Genomic DNA, 20,244 nt, shown 5'->3' with positions numbered 1-20,244 from the left:
TTTTATTTCAAATAATGAAAAAGATTAACTTATGTGCTAATTCGGGATATATAACTTTGACGATAGAGAAATCAATTCAAAACAATTTGTATTTGAAAATATCTTTGATAATAATTGAATCCTTTTTGTGCTTTTCATATGCTTGTTTAATGTTAAAAGTCAAAATTAATTAATCTTTTTAATTTCTTCATAAAAAGTCATTAATTAATCTTCATGGTTAATTAATCTTAATTAGCCTTCGTTCCATTTAGGTAGCTTCGAGTAAAAAGTATCAAGCATAAGGAAATCATGATACTACATCCGTGCTATTCACTCCGAAAAAATTTCCTTGCTAAACCACTCCCAGGGTTACAAGTCTAAGTAATGCCCAAATCTCCACACTTTATCTTGAGCGGAGATCGGCTCCCATTTTAAAAGTGGCAATAAAAGTTGGGGACAATTTAATATTCACGTAATGTGCGTGAGCTAGATGAAAATGCAAACTATTTAACGAAAAAAAAGGCTAGGAGTAAATTCAGACTTACTTAGACTTAGGTCCTCCCACGCCTGAGGGCGCATAAGACAGCAACAGTGGTTCGCCACGACGACCTGTCCTGAGCCTTCGACCAAAGCTCCTCCATCGAAGACCTCGCCCATCATCTCATCATTTCTTATTCTCTCAGTCCAATGTACATTCAAAATATATCTTAGGCAGTTATTATCGAATGCCCATAGTCGTTTTCCTAGTTGCGCAGTGATACTCCAAGTTTCACAACCATATGTAAGGACGGAGAGGACATTGCTATTATAAATTCTGAGTTTTAGCTTCTGGGAATATTTACTATTTCTCCAAACATTTCTGAGACAATTGAAGGCAGAGCCAGCCAATGCTATTCGGCACAAAATTTCTCTTTCAGGATTGGCATCTTGCGTAAGAATGCTGCCTAGATATTTGAACTCTCTCACTACTTCAATTTCCTCATTGTTGACCAAAAGTCCCTCAGCTAAGTCAGGAATGACTGCATTTGACATTGATTTAGTCTTGTTAGCGTTTATGGAGAGTCCAACAGCATTTGCCACACGCTCAAGTTCATTTATATTGTGTTGTATATCTTCTGATTCGTGAGCGAAGAGTGCAATATCGTCCGCAAAAACACCATCATGGAGGGTTCTTAGTGGGTTTAATTGTAGACCCTCACTGAAGCTACATCCACGAAGCACAAAAACTCCTTTATAGATGTACTAATTTTATTCTAAAAAAATGCATATTCCGTAATACTAAACGCAACATTAGTGAGTATGAAAACAAAACATGGCAACCTTTGTACAAAAATACTCAAATAAACATGACTTAATTTGCAACTGGAAATATAATAAACAGTAGTAATTGCTTAACAGTAATATGACACTCTTACTTAATTAAAACATTGAAAAGAAGAAAACATGACCATAGCTAAAAACAGTATAAGTTCATATTGAATTCTCTTGAGGATATTGATACCATTTAGAGGCAAGTTAAAGGGATAGGATAACATTTCAACATTTATGGGCATGGCTTGCTGAAATTAAGATTTGAAAAGATCTTGAAGAGATCTGAAAAGATCTTGAAGAGATCTGAAAAGATCTCAGCTTGATATGACGAGTGTAATGGTTAACAAAGGTAGTAAAGAAAAGAATTATGCAACAGTATAAAATCGTTTAGAATTCAATTGTAAGTTATTTTGTACAATTATATAAATTATTTCTTTCCCATAAAAAAGGAAAAATTGACAGATTTTGCACGAACATTATCTGGTTGGAGTCCAGATTAGATTACAAAATGGTAGACTGCCTCAAAAACACGATTATGTTACATAAAACCTTCTGATTTTTCCTTGGACATTTAATTACTTTTGCTTCAGCCTTAAGAAATCCATTCAAAATTGTTTTTCATTAATTACATTGTTATTGTCTTAACAAAATTCAAACAGAAATATTCTTGCGAGTAATGACAAATATGATTATGAAAATTTAGATATAAATAACTTTTTAAATAGATTGATGATTATAAGTACCAATTTAGTAAGTAATACTGGAACTAAACAATTTTCTGTTAACCAAAAATTAATTTTCTACAGTTAAAAACTTAAAGAGAAACTTAAAAACGATACTGAAAGACACCAATTACTGTATATCCTCTATTGATGGATTTTAACACTGTCTTTCAAAAAACAAACGACCAAGTTTTATAGTTTACGTTATATGAAGCATTTTCGAAAGCAACTATACTCAATACATGTATATCCACCTATCCATAGCGACAAGTTTTTGAGCTTTGGTCGAAAACAATTAGTTCATTATCTAGTTAAGTCTACCCGTTTTCATGATGCTTCTACTTTAGAGAGTTATTATCAACCTCAAGAAAGAATATATAAAAGAACACACATTCTGTCACTTCAATGTACGGTTACTTCTGAGACACTCCATCCACAAGTTCCTTAAAATACTCCATCTTTCCTTTTCCGCTTTTGCTCTTCCTGTTGCCTTGCAAGGAAACTACCAGAGAGTGCAAGCAGTCGCCATCTTTGTTTTAAGTTTTTAGCTCGAATGTGAGCAGAAGCAATTTCCAGGGTGTAGTTGCCGGGAAACCACCCTCGTTCTCTGTCCCTTATTCTTTCACCTTCATACCAACCTGTAAGTTCAATTAAATTGTTGAAGTATGTCGGTCAATCAAAGTGAACTTGCTAAATTAAGAGGAAATACTGGAAGTAGGGGGGGGGGGGTACGTATGAGCCATTGAAAACATAAATACAAACAGTGTAGGATAAACATTATTGCAATTTATCACTTGACATCTCCGGAATATTTTAATGTCCAAAATCATTGGGCATATCTTAAACTTCTTTCAACACATTACTTTTTGTTCTCCCGTGCACTAAAACGCGATTATTTAACACAATTTTATAAAATCCACTGCGTGTGCTTACGCGCACTAAGGAAGCAATCAAAAAGCTGAATATTTTTCTAGTTGGATAATGAGTCAATTCCGGGAGAGAGAGGGGGATCATCCCCTTTTCCCCACTTTGTGTGTAGATATTTACAGACACACACACACATATATATATATATATATATATATATATATATATATATATATATATATATATATATATATATATATATATATATATATATATATATATATATATATATATATATATATATATATATATATATATATATATATATATATATATATATATATATATATATATATATATATATTATTGTTTTGCCTCCTCACAAAAAAACAAAAAAAAAACAAACGGGCAGCAACAATATGTAGTTCCGTGAGCGTATTAGAAGAAGATAGCGAACAGGCGCATCAATAAGGGAATGAGCACTTAGTCATCGGTTTTATTGGGAGTATAATTTGCATATCTAATATCTTGAAACCTTAGCATGCAGAGAAAGCGGGAGCTCCCCTCCCCATTTATAGGATATTTTTTTGCGTCCAGTCTTAACCCAGCATAATTTATATATCTTTTTTCATTTAACTATGACAAAAAAGATGGCATCCTTTCCACTATTTATCCTAAGAAAAAAGTATGCCGAATTCAAACTTGTCGTACATAGACATTTACATTGTATAACTGTATATTTGCATTGTATATTTGTAATTATATACAGGAAAGGCGATTACTTTGTTATTTATTGTTTCATTATTTATCCTGTTGATGTTACTGACGATTAAACAAACAAGAATCTGCGAGCGTACCGTCAAGCCAATACCGGTGTACCAATAAAAAACTTGAAGCCAACCCAAACAACCATGACAAAAAGAGACCAAAAATCTAGCCAAAGACGAGTCTACAGCCACTGAATAAGACAAAAAAAAAAGCGAATCACTAGTATCGGGTAAACAAGGCGTCGCGATCGTCAGCAGTGGTACTAATATTGTTAATACCGGAATATAGATTTTTTTATAACAATCAACCTTTTTTCATAAACAATATTTTTCTTTATAACAATGACAATGCGTCATGGTGTGTGTGTTTTTTCTAATATTTTAGTTTTGAATTTTATAACCGTGTTATAACAAAAAAAGAGATGAACATAATACAAATATTTTGCCTATATAAAAACATGATGTCTTCGTCATGAAGAAGCAACCACGAAACTGAAACAGGAAAATACAAAAAGGAGCAAAAACAAGAATATAGGCTAAGAGAAACAGAGAACTAACGACGAAACAAACGACGACACAGAAATTACACCTGGAAAATTCAGGCGATACAATTTGAGTTGCCTCTGTCAAATCTCTAAAATAACTAATTTTCTTTATGTTACAGAAAGTTACAAACTTGTGCAGGTTTGTTATGCTTTAGATCTCGTGCTAGAATTGCATATTTGTTTTCTATTTTTTGCTCAATCTCATTTTGAACCACATGAGGAGAGAGGGCAAATCGTTGAACCACCACCTTTGGCACACAGTGTGCTTTATTTAAAATAATAAAACAAACTGTATACTTCAAACCACTAGCGTGGCTGCATTTCCAGACCAAAATCGCAAAATTTTGCTAAATTATTGGTTGATTAACATATTAATTCGAGCTAACATATGTCGAATATCATACAAATTTAAAGTAATAGCAAATAATAAAATAAACACATATTAATCACATGAAAATATTTCGATACCACAGTTTTCATGCAAAAGAAGACTTTATTACAAATAGAAAATCTTCCAGTTAACCAAAAAGGACTTAATTCCGAAACACCAACAAATAGGACAAATAAAATAAGAAGTAAATCTGGGCTTTCAGCATAAGAGAAACTCAAATAAGCTTTATAAGCTAAAATTATTCCGGATAAATTAGAATTATTGTACAAATTTCTGTGAATTAACTGGAATATACTATTTCCAAGCTTGTTTGTGTTGCATCTACTGAATTTATTACCCTCAATTTCCTTAATTTATTACCCTCTAAGCAGGCTTCAATTCCGTAAGTGAGTTCCTTTTTTAAGCCTAGTCCTTTCAAAACGTTTTTCTTTCAAATAGGCTCCACAGGAGGACATGTTAGGGGAATAAACCACCTAATCCTCCTGGTAGAAAGTTGTAAAAGCTTTCATAAAACTTTCATTCCCCCACTTCATAAAACTTATGAAAGGGTCAATGCTTCAACACTTGGTATCGGAATAAACAACAACGCGAATACTAGAAAACAAAAAACTAATTTATTTCCTTGCTTGAGTCTACATAGGATACTTCCATCTGAATGACAGCTTTTTAATTGGCACAAAAGAGCTCACTGAATGTCTGATTTTAATCCCCAGACTCTTGCATCACAACAATAGAAATTCAAAGTACTACATAAATTGACAGTGAAACTAACTGCATTCGCTCTTGCTTCTATCTTTTCACTTATTAAAGAGATATTGAGAATGGTTAAACAAGCAATTATAGTGCATGCAAAGCAGGTTCGTGCTTATTTATCACAAGGAATGGTACCTGTAAAATCAAGCTTTGCTTATTAGGATCTTACGTTGAAACCAGTTGTATCGTGATCGAACTACAATATTGAAAAATTGGGTTAGTATAAATACAAGCAGTTAGGAAAACCAAGCTGTCACCTCCTTTTTTAACAAAAGCACTGCAGTATAAATAAAAGAATGCATTTTGTTGCATTTAATTTTTTGATTTATTTTATGACTTTCCTGTTACCTATTATAAAAAACGAGTTTTTTTCTGATAAAAACTAAAGAGTGACTAGCAAACTTAAATGAATAGAAAATCCCACACACATGCGGATGGCTGCTCCTCTTTAAGCCCCCAAAATATGAGTATAATGACAGTACATTGAATTGACGTTGTATACCATCACGGGTGAACACACCGCCAAGCTGCAGCATTGCCAAATTGAAACAAATAAAAACAATTAAGAAAATTAGGCTATCCCCTCCTTTTTTTAACATAAACACTGTAGCAAGAATAAAATATTAGGCCTACAATATTTCGTTGCATCTGAAGAATATTTGCTGCTTTAATATTTGTTGACCTTTGTTGAGTCGGTTTTTAATTCCGTTGTTATCGCGGACTTGGTGATGTGCTTCCTAACAGTTATTTCATCTCAACGTTATTAGAATATTTTTAGTTACTACAACTCGGGGTAAAAAAAGGTTAGTGATATAAAAAATAAATTTTAAAGGTTGTTCAAGAATATCAATGTTACCAACAGATATTTCTAATCAACACAAATTGTTTTTTTTCTCATTTATGTTTTATGAAAAGAACAGAAATTTATTAAAAAAGTAAAAAAAAGCACACAAAAAAGAGACGAAATACTTTTTCGTCTTCGACATTTATAATTCTTAGTAGGGCCATCAGTCAAAAAAATTATATTGACAGCCGTAAAACCAGCCTGCTCCGTGACCCTCTCAGAGAAAGATGTGTATTGCAAAATGCTATTGTTTTTATTTGATACGACGGTAGTAAATTTATTTAATAGTTGAATGGTCGAACACCTTTCGCCCAATTCGCACAGTTGTATCGAACAATTTTTTAAGAGTTTTGCCAAAAGACAGCAAAGATAAAGATGCCACCACCTCCTATGGAGAGAAAAGCGCATTAAAATAAATATCAAATTTTCCTGGAAAAAGATCCTCCCCCTTTCCAAGGAAAATAATAAGGGTGACCTTGGCATAATCAGTTTAACAACATGGCATATACTTGGTTTTTCCGAAGTTTAAAAAAACAAAAAAATCTTTATCAAACTTATTTGATATTTCCCCCAATCGTCAAATGTATATATATATATATATATATATATATATATATATATATATATATATATATATATATATATATATATATATATATATATACATATATATATATATAGTGAAAGGCTATTTTGAAAACAGGTTTATGAAAATTTCGAAAAAATCCTAAAACACCTAAAAAAATGGCATCGCATGGAACAAATTAATAAGGTCGTCCTGAGCATTCCATGTATGACGATACGTCATGCACTAAACTTTTTCTGAATTTATTAAAAAAACTTCAGCTCTAAAATACTCATTTAGTATTCCTCTATTCAACAAACAGTATTCCGGCCATCTCGCTCTCCATAACTATTTTGTTTTTCAAAAGAAACTCCTTTGTTAATCTGATTTATAAGCAAGATATGGAATATGCGGAAGAATATTTTGTAGCAAATCTAGATCTAGTCGTCTTACCTTTAATTTTTTGAATATAAGATTACCCTGTTCAATTACAGGTAATTATTATCTGACATTATATGGCTATAATTTTGTGGCGATGAGATATACATATAATGAAGCAAATGCAAAGATAGTAAAATATATAAAAAAAGGAAAATATAAAAACAGTGCTCATTTGACAGCAAAATACTTTAAAGAGTATTACCATCAGCCATTTTTCTTAGAACATTTACAACGTCAGCAAATTGAAGGTTCAGCTCATCATTTTGCTGGGCTGTGTATGGGTGAATAACCTGAACTTGTGGACAGTCCCATTCTTCGTAAATGATTTCATCAGGATTGTCAGAAATTTTCGGAGTTATTGCATCGATCCATCGGGTTCGGTCTGAATCAGAATTGCATTGCAATATCTAAAACAATTAATTGGTTGTTAAAATGATGGGGGCACATTCATTCAGAATTTGAGAGAGTTCGACTATCAGAACATTCTATCAGCGGTACCATCTCAAACCACTTAAATAAAATTTTAGACATCAGCTTCCAAGTTCCAAGTTTTTCTGGAAAGAGGGTGCTTCATGTTAATCTTGCAAATGCCCTCCTCCCTACATATATATATATACTAGCTATTGGGGTGGCGCTTCGCGCCACCCCAACACCTAGTTGGTGGGGGCGCTTCGCGCCCCCCAAGCCCCCCCGCTCGCGTAAGTCGTTACGCGCCATATTAGTTACGCGCCATTGTAGTTGTGTCCCTATGTCCCACCTGTGGATATAGATAGATATATATATATATATATGTTTTTAACTACGTAAAACTTGCGAATATACAACATTCTTTGCTGTCCCATTGTCTGTGCATATAAATAGATTGTCAGGTTTGCCGACTCTTGAACATGCAACATATAATGGTCCATGGGAAAACAATCCGTATTCAGATCTATACCTCATGATTCTAATGATTGCCCTTGAGCTTTGTTGATGGTGATAGCTAATCGACGATTCCCTGTGTCGCCGTCGTCATTTATATATCCCCGTGTGCCCCCCGGTGTCCCGGTCGTCATTTATATTCAATGTGTTCCGGTCGTCATTTATGTCCCGGTGTCCCAGTCTGTGAATTCTCTTTGAGGGTCCCGGGCGTCATTGATATTCCTTGTGTCCCGGTCGTCATTCGTGTCCCGGTGTCCCGGTCTGTATATACATTCGTTTTTGAATTGGTCTTTTTTTTAGGTTTTAGTTTTCTGCCTTTTTTTTAGTTTTTTTAGTTATACCTCATGACTCTAATGATTGCCCTTGAGCTTTGTTGATGATGATTGCTAATCGAACATTCTCTGTGTCCCCATCGTCATTTATATATCCCCCTGTGCCCCCCGGCGTCCCCGTTGTAGTTGTGTCCCTGTGTCCCGGTCGTCATTTATATTCCCTGTGTCCCGTTCGTCATTTGTATTCCGGTGTCCCAGTCTGTATATACATTCGTTTTTGAAATGGTAAATGATGAAATAAATATTTGTATTTTTCCCCTTTTTTTCTTTTTAGTTTTTTTTTGGTTTTTACATTTTTTTAGTTTTTTTAGTTTTTTTTCTTTTTTCTTTTTAGTTTTTTTTTATTTTTTTAGTTTTGTTTTTCTCCTTTATTTTTCATTTTGTTTCCTTTTTTTATTTTTTTTTTATTTTTTTTTAGTTTTTTTAGTTTTTTAGCTTTTTTAGTTTTTTTATTAGTTTTTAGTTTGTTTTTTTCTTTTCAGTTTTTTTGTAGTTTTTACCTTTTTTTTAGTTTTTTTTTTTTACTTATGTCCTGGTCGTCATTTATACTCCCTGTGTCCCGGTCGTCATTTGTGTCCCGGTGCTTTGTTGATGGTGATTGCTAATTGAACATTCCTTGTGTCCCGGTCGCTTTCTCTTTGAGTGTCCCGGTCGTCATTTATATTCCCTATGTGCCGGTGTCCTGGTCGTCATTTGTGTCCCAATGTAATTTCGTAATTTCGTCAGTCGAAAACATGACGTCAGTCGACACAGAAACATGACGTCACCTGACAGACAGACAGACACACAGACAGACAACTTATTTATATATATATATATATATATATATATATATATATATATATATATATATATATATATATATATATATATATATATATATATATATATATAGACACATATGCACTGTACAGGCGAAGTTTTAGACCTTGCTACTTTAGAAACTATGTTACAGCTCATTATTTAAATTTTCTCCATATTAATCACGATTGTTGCTTTCCACAGACTTGTAAACTTCGCTTGAGTCTTTCTGGAAATCTAATAAAACACAGGCTAATTAAGGATCCGCCAAGCAAATGTTTTATTCCATTACCAACTAATAAAACCTTAGAAGTTAATCTAGTAAAAATCATGCGCCAGCATTGAAAAATAGAAAAAAAAACTTACAATTTCATTTGTCTTATTCTCATGGTTTTGAAGCATTGTTAACAATAGTAGATCCTTGCCCGTCTCTCCTTTTGACATAAATATGTCTGCATCCAGATCAGTTAATTGAGCCATGTTTCTTAGACAATAGTCAATCACGTGATAACATTCTTCACTGCAAAAAAAAATATATAAATAATATAATAGCGCTTTGAAATAAGCAGATTAAAATATTTTCATATATTGTAAAACCTACTTGTGCATTTTTATGATTCTCGGAGGATTTAGGTTTTCATTACCAACACTACATCGCTTTTTAACAGTTGCTGCTGAGAGACGTTACATAGAAGTTAAACAGCAGCGACATATTTTGGCAGTTGAAAACAGAGGTCTCTACAGAATCTTTAATTTACACTGACTAGATTAAAGGCAAAATTCTGGTGATTCAACCATGATCCATATCGTCTACGAATTGCAGAAAAATATCGTTCTACTTTTTATGGAGGATGGGCCAAAGAATCCTCAGAACACGTTTTCAGTCGCAGCGCTCAGAAAGCAATAAAGGGGATAAAATTCAACCCAACTTATACAATTCTGATTTTCAAACTTTTAGCACGTATTGCAATTCGAATACGAAAATACCTAAAATAAAGTTTTATAGATTCAAAATATACTACAAAAACGTAAAGGCTTAGCAGCGCCTTATGGTAATAATCCAAATAAGTGAAAATGGTCCCAAAAACAAGCTCCAACTAGCTTTATCAAATAACTCCTTATACAGAATTTGACATCCCATTTTAAACACTGTTATTTCCTTGTTCATATAGGGAGTCATAATCAGATGTATTTTTCTCTGATATAATAACTAAATGTTTTTTCCTCTCATTTATTTTAGAAGTGTTCTCTTTCAAATAAAAAGAATAGCTTACCCTTTCTTCTTTGCTATTAGCAGCAAATCCGTAAACAAGAACAAATTTACTGTCGTTTTATTGATTTTTCTTCCAAATGTTAACTTTGTTTCAGCACCTTCTTTCCAAGAGAAACGAAGAAATTCCCCCCGTTTCACCAACCACCTTGTAGATGATATCAGTGGTATTGCTTTGACCTCTTTAAATTCAAGTTGTCTTGATACTGAAAGCATCTCTTCGTAGCGTTCCATTTTGCGGGCTCCTTCATTACATTCTTGAACGATCTGAAGATATTAGAGGAATTAAAAGAATAGGAAAACACTCAACAAGACCTTATTTCTAAAATATTTTACTCCAAAAACCAAAAAGGGAATGTTGAATTCGACATTTGAAATTCGGCAAACCCTAAGACTACCTCTTTTCTTTTTAGAAAAAGACTATCCTTTTTTGCCCAAAAGTGATGTTATCCACTGCATATTGATTTAGAATCTACTTTATCTGAAACAAAATTTAGGAATATAAATTTTTCTTAAAAGCCGTTTCCTGCCTTTTGAAATTTGTAAAATTAAAAATCTACTATTTCAAAACGCATCATCATTGAACACTTTGAACTAAGTCACAAATATTATATTTCTAAAAATTTTCATTTCTACATCAAAAGTGCCCATTTAAAAAGTTTTGACAGAAAGTCACTTATTTGACAGCAAAAGTTTCTTCTCTTAGGAAATCATTACATGGTCTTAATTTAAATTCTTCATACAGATTCTCTTTCGGAAAAAAAGGACGGAAACGGCTCTTGGCTCAAACGTACAGTTGGGGCACGACTTCTAATCCTAACCAATCCTATTAATCAAAACAAAAATAGAATGTAGGCCAGTTATTTTGGAAAGGCTGGCGCCAAATATCTTGAAAGTTTATTTTGAAAATGTATTTTCATTGTATTATGAGGACATCAACAAAAACAGTATGTCTAAACCAATAATTTTTTTGGTTTGTATTATATAATTAAAAGAACAAGAGCCAAGAGCTTATATGACACTTGTGACGAGGCCGGAAGAGCCAAGAGCTCATATAGCACTTTTGACGAGGTCGGAACCTAGAATTAGATTCGGCACTCCAGTTTCCAAGATTTCCGTTTCCTCCCCCCCCCCCTATTTCTCGGGATCCGATCCGAATCAAAAATGGATTATTTGAGAAATGATATCTTTTTATATATCAAGTTTCATTAAGATCCAATGACCCATTCGTGAGATAAACAAATCTTACTTTTCACGATATCCCCTCTCTCTAGTTCCCCCAAATGGTAAAATAAGGGAAACGAGTGCTAGCAAGTCAATTTGTGCAGGTCCCCGACGCGCCTACCAATTTTCATCGTCCTAGCACGTCCAGAAGCACCGAACTCGCCAAAGCACTGGAAATCCCCCCTCCCCCAACTCCCCCAAAGAGAGCGGGTACGGTCCAGTTGTGTCAATATAGCATTGAGTTCCACCAAGCTTCATCCCGATGTATTCACTCTAAGCATTTTCTAAGATTTCCCCATCCAGCTCCCCCCCCCCATCCGGTTTCCCCATCCAACCCCCCCCCCCCCAATGTTATCGGATCCAGTTGGTATTTAAAATAAGAGCTCTGAGACACAAGATCCTTCTAAACATCAAATTTCATTAAGATTCGATCACCCGTTCGTAATTTAAGAATATCCCATTTTTTCTAATTTGTTCGAATTAATCGTCTTTCCACCCCTTTGATTTATTTTACATAATCTTATTTCAGTCAAACGCTTCGTGCCAATGGTCCAAGAACGGGATAATTTAAAAGGAAGTTGAAAGTCCTACTGCCACTTTTGAGTAGGAAAAGATATTGAAAAGATAACAACCATTTTCACACAAAAATAGTCAAAGGACATTAACCAAAAATTTTTAGATCGACAATCAATTTAGAATTATCGAAAAACCATATATTGTGAACTGAGAATCTCAGTATCAAAGGCCATGATTCCGCGCAGTGATGATACGTTCCTAAAGATGTGCGTTAATCATACAAAATAAACGGTTTTATGTTTTTTTTATTTTATTGTTTCATTTAACTAAGCTGAATCATTTGACCTTTCATCAAACAGTGTACAGAGTTGTATAATTGCACATCAGCTATTATGGACGGGCGTCAGTGGATCTTTCAGAATTTAATTTTTTTCAGGGGGGGAGGAGTCTGAAGTTTCAAGAGCAAATTTTATTTTAAAATTTCCCAACTCCAAGTGAGTTTTGAGATAAATATAGTAAAGTACAAATTTATTTCTGTTAATTTTGGGGGGTTAACGCCCTCAAAAAAGGGGATGATCTTAATGAAAATTATAGAATGGAAATCAACATGAAGAACACTAAGTCAACCATCTAAAAAAAATGAAAATTCTCACATATGAAGAGAAGGAAGATCGTGCATGCGTCTTTGTTTATTTTCCCAGGAAGGACTGTATTGAACGGGCAATCAAGGAGAGCTTGAAGGAGGACTCACCGAAACGACAATGAGCCATAAAGATAATCCTTAAAAATTACACGCAGCAAGATGAACCATTAATATAAACAATTCATCCTATAAACTAATGGCTATACAGTATCAAAGAGTTGCAAACTGTCAATCAGAGTGGAATCAGAATTCTTTTATAAGGAAATGGGCAACTTTTATCCCTCGTTTTAGACCCGTGTTTGCAGACTCTCTATGATAGGTACTTCACATGATTACACGTGTAATATCTGACCTCCCCACATCCGGAAGAATCTATATATGAATGTAAACAGGATGCAATGCTCAGTGTGGGTGTTGATGGGGCAACACTTCCCTTCTATTGCATAGACGGTACTTTAATTGGAAAATTAAAGTTTAAAAATTAAAGTTCCGTAAAAGTTACGCTTTAGCGTAAAATGTCGGTTTTGAGGGGGAAGCAGCCCCTCTCATAATTAGCATAACGCTGGTACTAAAATAAAGAGAAATTGAAAAAAAAAAATGGTTTTCACATGAAAGTAAAGAGCGACAGTATAAATCATAATAAACGTAAATTCCCCATATGATGTTTACTGCCTCCTCTTCAGCCCCCTACTTTTTAAGCTAAAGTTTGGCTTTTTGCCCGCAATGCTTAAGAAAGAATTATCAAACACAAGATCATTGGCATGAAGAAAACATTTTTTGCAATATTTTACGAAAGGCAAATACAGTAAATGAGCTCTTTTTCCCTAAGGGTTTTCTGTAAAAGTTACACTTTAGCGTAAAAATTCGGTTTTGAGGGGGAAGTAGCCCAATGATTAACGTTTTTTTATACGAATTTGCAAAAAAAAGGGATAAAAATAAGAATTTCAGTTCAAATGTTTGAAAACAAATTCGTACATAAAACAAGTGCAATTGCCCATTAAGTACATTTTGCAAATATAAATGCTTTCAGTAAAGCACTATATAACTTTTTGTTAAAAAGCGGGAAGATGAGGTGGCTTTAATTTGAAAAGACACGTTTTTTTTTTATTCTTAAAACGGTCCGCATTTTTGAGCAACGACATAGCAACACAAGGAGAACTTTTTTTGGTGAAGAATCCTGCTAATAATATTTATTTGATGAAATCTAGTCGGCAAAGTGTTTGGAAAAGTTGTCTTTTCGTTAAACTCCTCAACTCGGCGATATCGACAAGTCATTATTTGGCAAATCTTACGAAGTATTACAAGCCTGCAAGAAGTGGAAGGACATTCCACTGACCGACTCCCCAAAAACCTTTTACTCTTTAGACAATTACAAAATAAACATATTTAGGAAACATAAAAAGCACATTTGATTGAAATAAGAGGACTAGGCTTGCCTTGTTTAAAGTTGCAAGGGCCATTTTACATATTTCGAATTGTGGGCAAGTAAAATCTATCCTCCGGTAGATAGCGTCAACTAGAAGAGGTAATCTTGTTATCCTTTGCATTGGTAACATTAGAAATGAGTGCATTGAAAGGTTCTGACATGCAGGACTTGACTCCAATCGTCGAAGGACCTCTGTAAACGCTAAGTTGGATCCCCTAGAAATAAATATACACATCTTTTTTATGAAACTTGATGACTAAAGGAAAATATTAACTAAACAAAAGCTGAAAATGATAAAGACACTATCAAATAACTCTGCTTCCAGTTTTTTTTTTGTTAGTGTTAGAGGGCTTGAAATCCTGTGAGATTATCCATACCAAATCATCAGGTCTTCTCTTCAAAACCCTAAACGTTTGGTTCAACCTAAACATTGTAGTATCCATCAAGATATAAAAATGCATATTATGGAGACCAGAGTTTGCGAAATTTTGCAGTAGTTGGAATTTAGTGTCACCCCCGCCCGAGAATGGGTTCCATTGTGTCTGAAAACCCAAAAGGCACATGGACACCAGATTTTAGTACATCTTGTTAAGATGTAACAGCCTTTTCTAGTTGATGTCCCCATGACAAGAAATTAAAAGCCTCAATCCTCGAGGAGAGGTTGGATTGGGTTAAGACCCATAAAGGTGCAAGTAGATCCATAGCTCTGTCTTTCCCCAAAGTTATATTGACCTTCGGCAACCTGTTCTGGTAGATCTTGAGATTACAAGGACTTACCGATCCTTTTCCCTTGATTACAAGATCCATTTGAGTGATCTTGAATATCTGATCTAGAATTCTGATTCAAAAAAAAGAAACGAAGTCTATCAATATCCGAGGGTCTTTCTTATGGGTAAGAGAATCACTGCGTTATATTTTCAAAAAGATCCTTGACACAAGGTCTTATCTCTACATTTACAAGCTTTCTGTTCTTGTTGTTAAACTGAACTAAACTTTTCTTAAACTAGTCCAAGAACTTTACTTTTACCGTGATTGATTTGGCAGTATCCCACTAGTTCTCAATTATGAAGAGCTGAATAACATAAAAGAATCTCTTCTGAGAGCATAAACTAGGTGGTATCAGAGAAACATTCCACAAACAAATCATACATAAAGTCAAGACTTTTAACTTAATATTTCTAAAAATTTTTAGAAGTATTGAAATAGTAAATTCATTTCAAAACAAGCCATTATTTTAACTAAAAAGTTTGACTTACAACATGATAAAAAGCAGAAAAAAGCCATTTTGATCAGCTAACAAGACATTGCTGTTCCTTTTACTGAAAAAAGCATCAAACTATTATACAGCAAAGTCCAAAGTCGTTAAGATGTTGTTTTTGATAAAAAAAAAAAACATTTCGCAAATGAGTCATGATCACCGCATATATATATATATATATATATATATATATATATATATATATATATATATATATATATATATATATATATATATATATATACATATATAGGGAAAAGCTCATAGCTTTTCGCTATATATATAAAGAAAAGCTTAAAGCTTATGTATATAGCGCTATCAAACAGTTCGTGGTAACGAACTGTAGTAAGGAGCGACCCGGCTCAATAGTAAACGAAACTCTAAAAAACGGAATTTCGATGCTAAAAGATATATCAAAAGAATCGAATTTTTATGCTGATTTTAAATATATAAGTTTCATCAAATTTAGTCTCTGTCATCAAAAGTTACGAGCCTGAGAAAATTTGCCTTATTTTGGAAAATAGGGGGTAACACCCCCTAAAAGTCATAGGATCTTAACGAAAATTACATCATCGCATTCAGCGTATCAGAGAACCCTATAGAAAAAATTTCAAGGTCCAATCTACAGAAATGTGGAATTTCGTATTTTTTGCCAGAAGACAAATCACGGGTGCGTGTTTATTTGTTTTTTGTTTTTTTTTGTTTCTTTTTCCCAGGGGTCATAGTATCGACCAAGTCGTCCTAGAGTGTTGCAAAAGGGCTCATTCTAACGGAAATGAAAAGTTCTAGTGCCCTTTTTAAGTGACCAAAAAAATTGGAGGGCACCTAGGCCCCCTCCCACGCTCAATTTTTCCCCAAAGTCAAAGGATCAAAATTTTGAGATAGCCATTTTGTTCCGCATAGTTGAAAACCATAATAACTATGTCTTTGGGGATGACTTACCCCCCCACAGTCCCTGGGGGAGGGGCTGCAAGTTACAAACTTTGACCAATGTTTACATACAGTAATGGTTACTGGGAAGTGTACCGACGTTATCAGGGGGATTTTTTTGGTTTGGGTGTGGGGTTCAGGGGAGGGGGCTATATGGGAGGATCTTTCCTTGGATGAATATTTCATGGGGGAAGAGAAATTCAATGAAAAGGGCGCAAGACTTTCTAGCATTACTATAAAAAAAAACAATGAAAATATAAACATGAAAAAGTTTTTTCAATTGAAAGTAAGGAGAAGCATTAAAACTTAAAACGAACAGATATTATTACGCATACGAGGGGTTCTAAAAATACTCTACCATAAAGAGCGAGGTATTTAGGAGGAGATAAATACTTCGCTCTTTATGCTAAATTATTTTTAAATAATTTCAACTATTTATTCTACGGCCTTTCTGATTCAAGGGTCATTCTTAAAGAATTGGGATAAAACAAGATTTAGTGTGAAGAGCGAGGTATTAACGAGGGGACCAACCCCCTCATATATATAATAAAAAATATAAGAATATAAAAGTTTGTTACGTAAATTAATTCTTAAGTTACGTATTTTTTTTACTAATAAAAACGTTCGTTAAAAATAAAAGATCTAGTTGCCTTTTTAAGTAACCGAAAAATTGGAGGGCAACTAGACCTCCTTCCCCACCCCTTATTTCTCAAAATCGTCTGATCAAAACTAAGAGAAAGCCATTTAGCCAAAAAAAGAATTAATATGCAAATTTCATTTTTATAATTTACGTACGGAGAGCCAAAATCAGACATGCATTAATTCAAAAACTTTCAGAAATTAAATAAAAAAACAAGTTTTTTTAAATGAAAGTAAGGAGCGACATTAAAACTTAAAACGAACAGAAATTACTCCGTATATGAAAGGGGCTTTTCCTCCTCGACACCCCACTCCTTGCGCTAAAGTTTGATTCTTTCTCGCAACTCTACTTTTTAAAACAACAAAAAACTTTAGCGTAAGGAGCGGGGTGTCGAGGAGGAAAAGCCCCTTTCATATACGGAGTAATCTCTGTTCGTTTTAATGTCGCTCCTTACTTTCATTTAAAAAAACTTGTTTTTTTTATTTAATATATATATATAGCGAAAAACTTTTCAAAATATGACACACATCATAGCGCGCCGAATGAAAGTTCCCATTACGCCACAGTCGTAGTTTTTCAGTAGCTTCTTGGCATTCAGTCAGATCCCAACAGACATAATGCGCTAAACATTTGTCATTGCGCGTGCGCAAAGAGGCGGAGTCATGAAGAGAGGTCAAAATTGATGTACTTCAAAAATCTTTGATGGAGAGCATAGGAGTTTTTGCTACTGTTTGTGTATATATTATGCTGTGGTCATGATATTCATGTAAGTCTCGTGATTGTTCAGATTATATGAACACTTCACTACATACTCAGCAAATCGATAAAATCCTACGTTCCTTAGATCAACTACATTTGACTAACGACAAAGGAAAGAATATTCGAATTCTCCAATGCGTAGCACGTCCAACAAAATTCCGAGTCATCAGAAAGCTTCAAAATTGGCCACACAGTTTTATATATGTTTGACAGACATTTCACCTTGCATGAAATTATAATAGGTCAACACCTTTAAAAACAAATGTAATTTTTTAGAAATTCATCAATGTCTTGTCGTTAGTCTGTGTGACTTTTGGATGACCCGAATCAGAAATCAAATAGTAACGTATACTTACTTTAGTTCTTTTAGAGTTCTTTCCTGATACAGTTGGTGACTGCAATACTTAATATATACATCAAAATGCTTTTCAGCATGACTAAGAATTATATCACAGATATCACTAATAACTATGTTCTCCTGCCATCTTCTTTCTAAGTCTGCCAAAAACCGTTCTGAACATTGAAGAACTGAAAAAGAAGGTGAAATGTTAATTTTAAACGAATACTAGTTAATTATTTAAATGACTAACAAGATATAACAAATAACTTTTACACAGTTAAATCCCCCACGCCTTTCAATGCAAAGAACATACTTACGAAACATATTCTACTTGAAATTAAGACAATTAGCACTGAATTAAAGGCAGAATTAAAACACAAATAGTTTTCATGCAATAGTGCCTATTTGACATTATCTGTAACGACTGAGTCACATTATCAAAGCTTATAATAAAAATTTAACAAGAATAAGTTGCATTAATAACAGAAACAGTCATACAAACAGATCTAGAGAAGATCGGGTCGTCGAAACTGTAAAAAATCATCTTAAAGGAACTTGTTGAAGACTATGAGAGACATGAGTAGTGATGGAATCAAGGGAAGGGCCGCTAGATTACCAGGAACCTATTGAGAAAGATAGAAGTTCTTACAACTCACAACAATTACATTAAAGTCTAGAATTTTAGTCCCCCCCCCTCTCCTTCACAAATCCTTTATGCAAAAAGAGGGTCAATAAAAAATTTAGCCACAAACATCACGTAAAGTGTTCGTTATTCATCAAACATGATGGCATAACAAAACTATTAAGACAATATTTGACAAAACTGGTTTATGACAAATAACATATGAAAAAACTGGACCAAGCAGCATGATTTTGCAGAATATTTATGATAGTAGCCTATACTTTCTATTTTTTTCGGCTTGAAACAAACTCTGGAGTTGAGTAATACAACAAATAACTGTATTAGTAAACAAATTTTCATTTTTTTCTGAAATATGTGGTTATATTAAATAAAACCAAAGAAAAATAAATTACTGGAGTTGTAATTTCCTATTCTTCCGTTCAAAATAGGGGCAATACAATTCGACGAAACTATCCATATTTATATTCTAGAGAAGATTACTTGGGATAGTTGCGAATGATGTAATCCTACTACGAATGTTTGAGAAAAATACTAAGCCTATTAGATTTAAATAAGTTACCCGGAAGAAGATCGGAGAACAAGAGGTGTTTGTCTCTTTTTGAAAGAACCAACTGGGAAGAATCACAATTAAATTCAGGGCAGCTCATGAAATGTTTAACCAGGATATTCAGCGACCTCAGGTAGGATGCTTCTGATGTTATGACTTCAAACATCGCCTCCTGTTTTTTCTTTGCTTGAATGGACAATTGACCTAAAATAGAGATAAATTGAAATTTTTCTGTGACGTAGATTAGTAGACGGGCCTAGAGAGTAATGTCTTTTTGCTAAATCGGCTTCTCACAAAACAAAGAGTATTATTTACGTTGTATAATAATTTGTGTGAACAAATCCTTGGGAACATCAAAGCCCCACTTCCCTAGCTGCCAGGGGCTTGACATTACCCTCCCAGATACTGACTTGTGCTGTAGATTCATTACTGAAATACATATCATGTAATCCGTTGAAATTGGATGATAAGAAATCGGTATTTTTGTGGGCAGAAGAAGTGGAAGTAGCAAGGTAGACTACCTTTACTTGTTCTAAGTTGTAGATCCATTACAGCCATAAGGCTGTAGATCAATTGCCAAGAGTTTTATTTATGTACCAGAATCTCAGAAGATAAAAGAGAAACACAGAAAATTGATTAATAGAGAAACATAGCTCCATAGCCAATTTTGTCCAATTTGTCCTTGGGACATTTTTACTAATAACTTTCTAAGATAACGTGTTCTAAGATCCATCTCCAATGGAGCTGGAAAAGCCTCAAGTACGAGGGTATATGATATCTTAAAAGAAAGAGAAGATATCTCAAGTACG

The 20,244-nt window shown here is 33.8% G+C and overlaps 1 protein-coding gene across 1 annotated transcript in view; it reads right to left on the bottom strand.

The window, feature by feature from the left end:
• Positions 1-1,209: 1,209 nt before the first annotated feature.
• The window catches only part of LOC136030240 (uncharacterized), a 113,824-nt gene continuing 94,789 nt past the window's right edge, over positions 1,210-20,244 (bottom strand). The window contains exons 11-17 of the mRNA XM_065709067.1: positions 19,448-19,639; positions 18,262-18,433; positions 14,329-14,533; positions 10,514-10,776; positions 9,606-9,759; positions 7,388-7,592; positions 1,210-2,650 (exon numbers count right to left, since the gene is read on the bottom strand). Coding sequence (XP_065565139.1) covers positions 2,457-2,650; positions 7,388-7,592; positions 9,606-9,759; positions 10,514-10,776; positions 14,329-14,533; positions 18,262-18,433; positions 19,448-19,639 — 1,385 coding nt within the window. The 3' untranslated portion in view covers positions 1,210-2,456. The remainder of the gene's footprint in view (positions 2,651-7,387; positions 7,593-9,605; positions 9,760-10,513; positions 10,777-14,328; positions 14,534-18,261; positions 18,434-19,447; positions 19,640-20,244) is intronic.

The sequence above is a fragment of the Artemia franciscana genome, chromosome 8 (assembly GCF_032884065.1).
Source record: "Artemia franciscana chromosome 8, ASM3288406v1, whole genome shotgun sequence".
In the NCBI taxonomy this organism is placed as follows: Eukaryota; Metazoa; Arthropoda; class Branchiopoda; order Anostraca; family Artemiidae; genus Artemia; species Artemia franciscana.
Note: the sequence above shows the minus strand (reverse complement) of the source record. Positions and strands in the feature narration are given on the sequence as shown.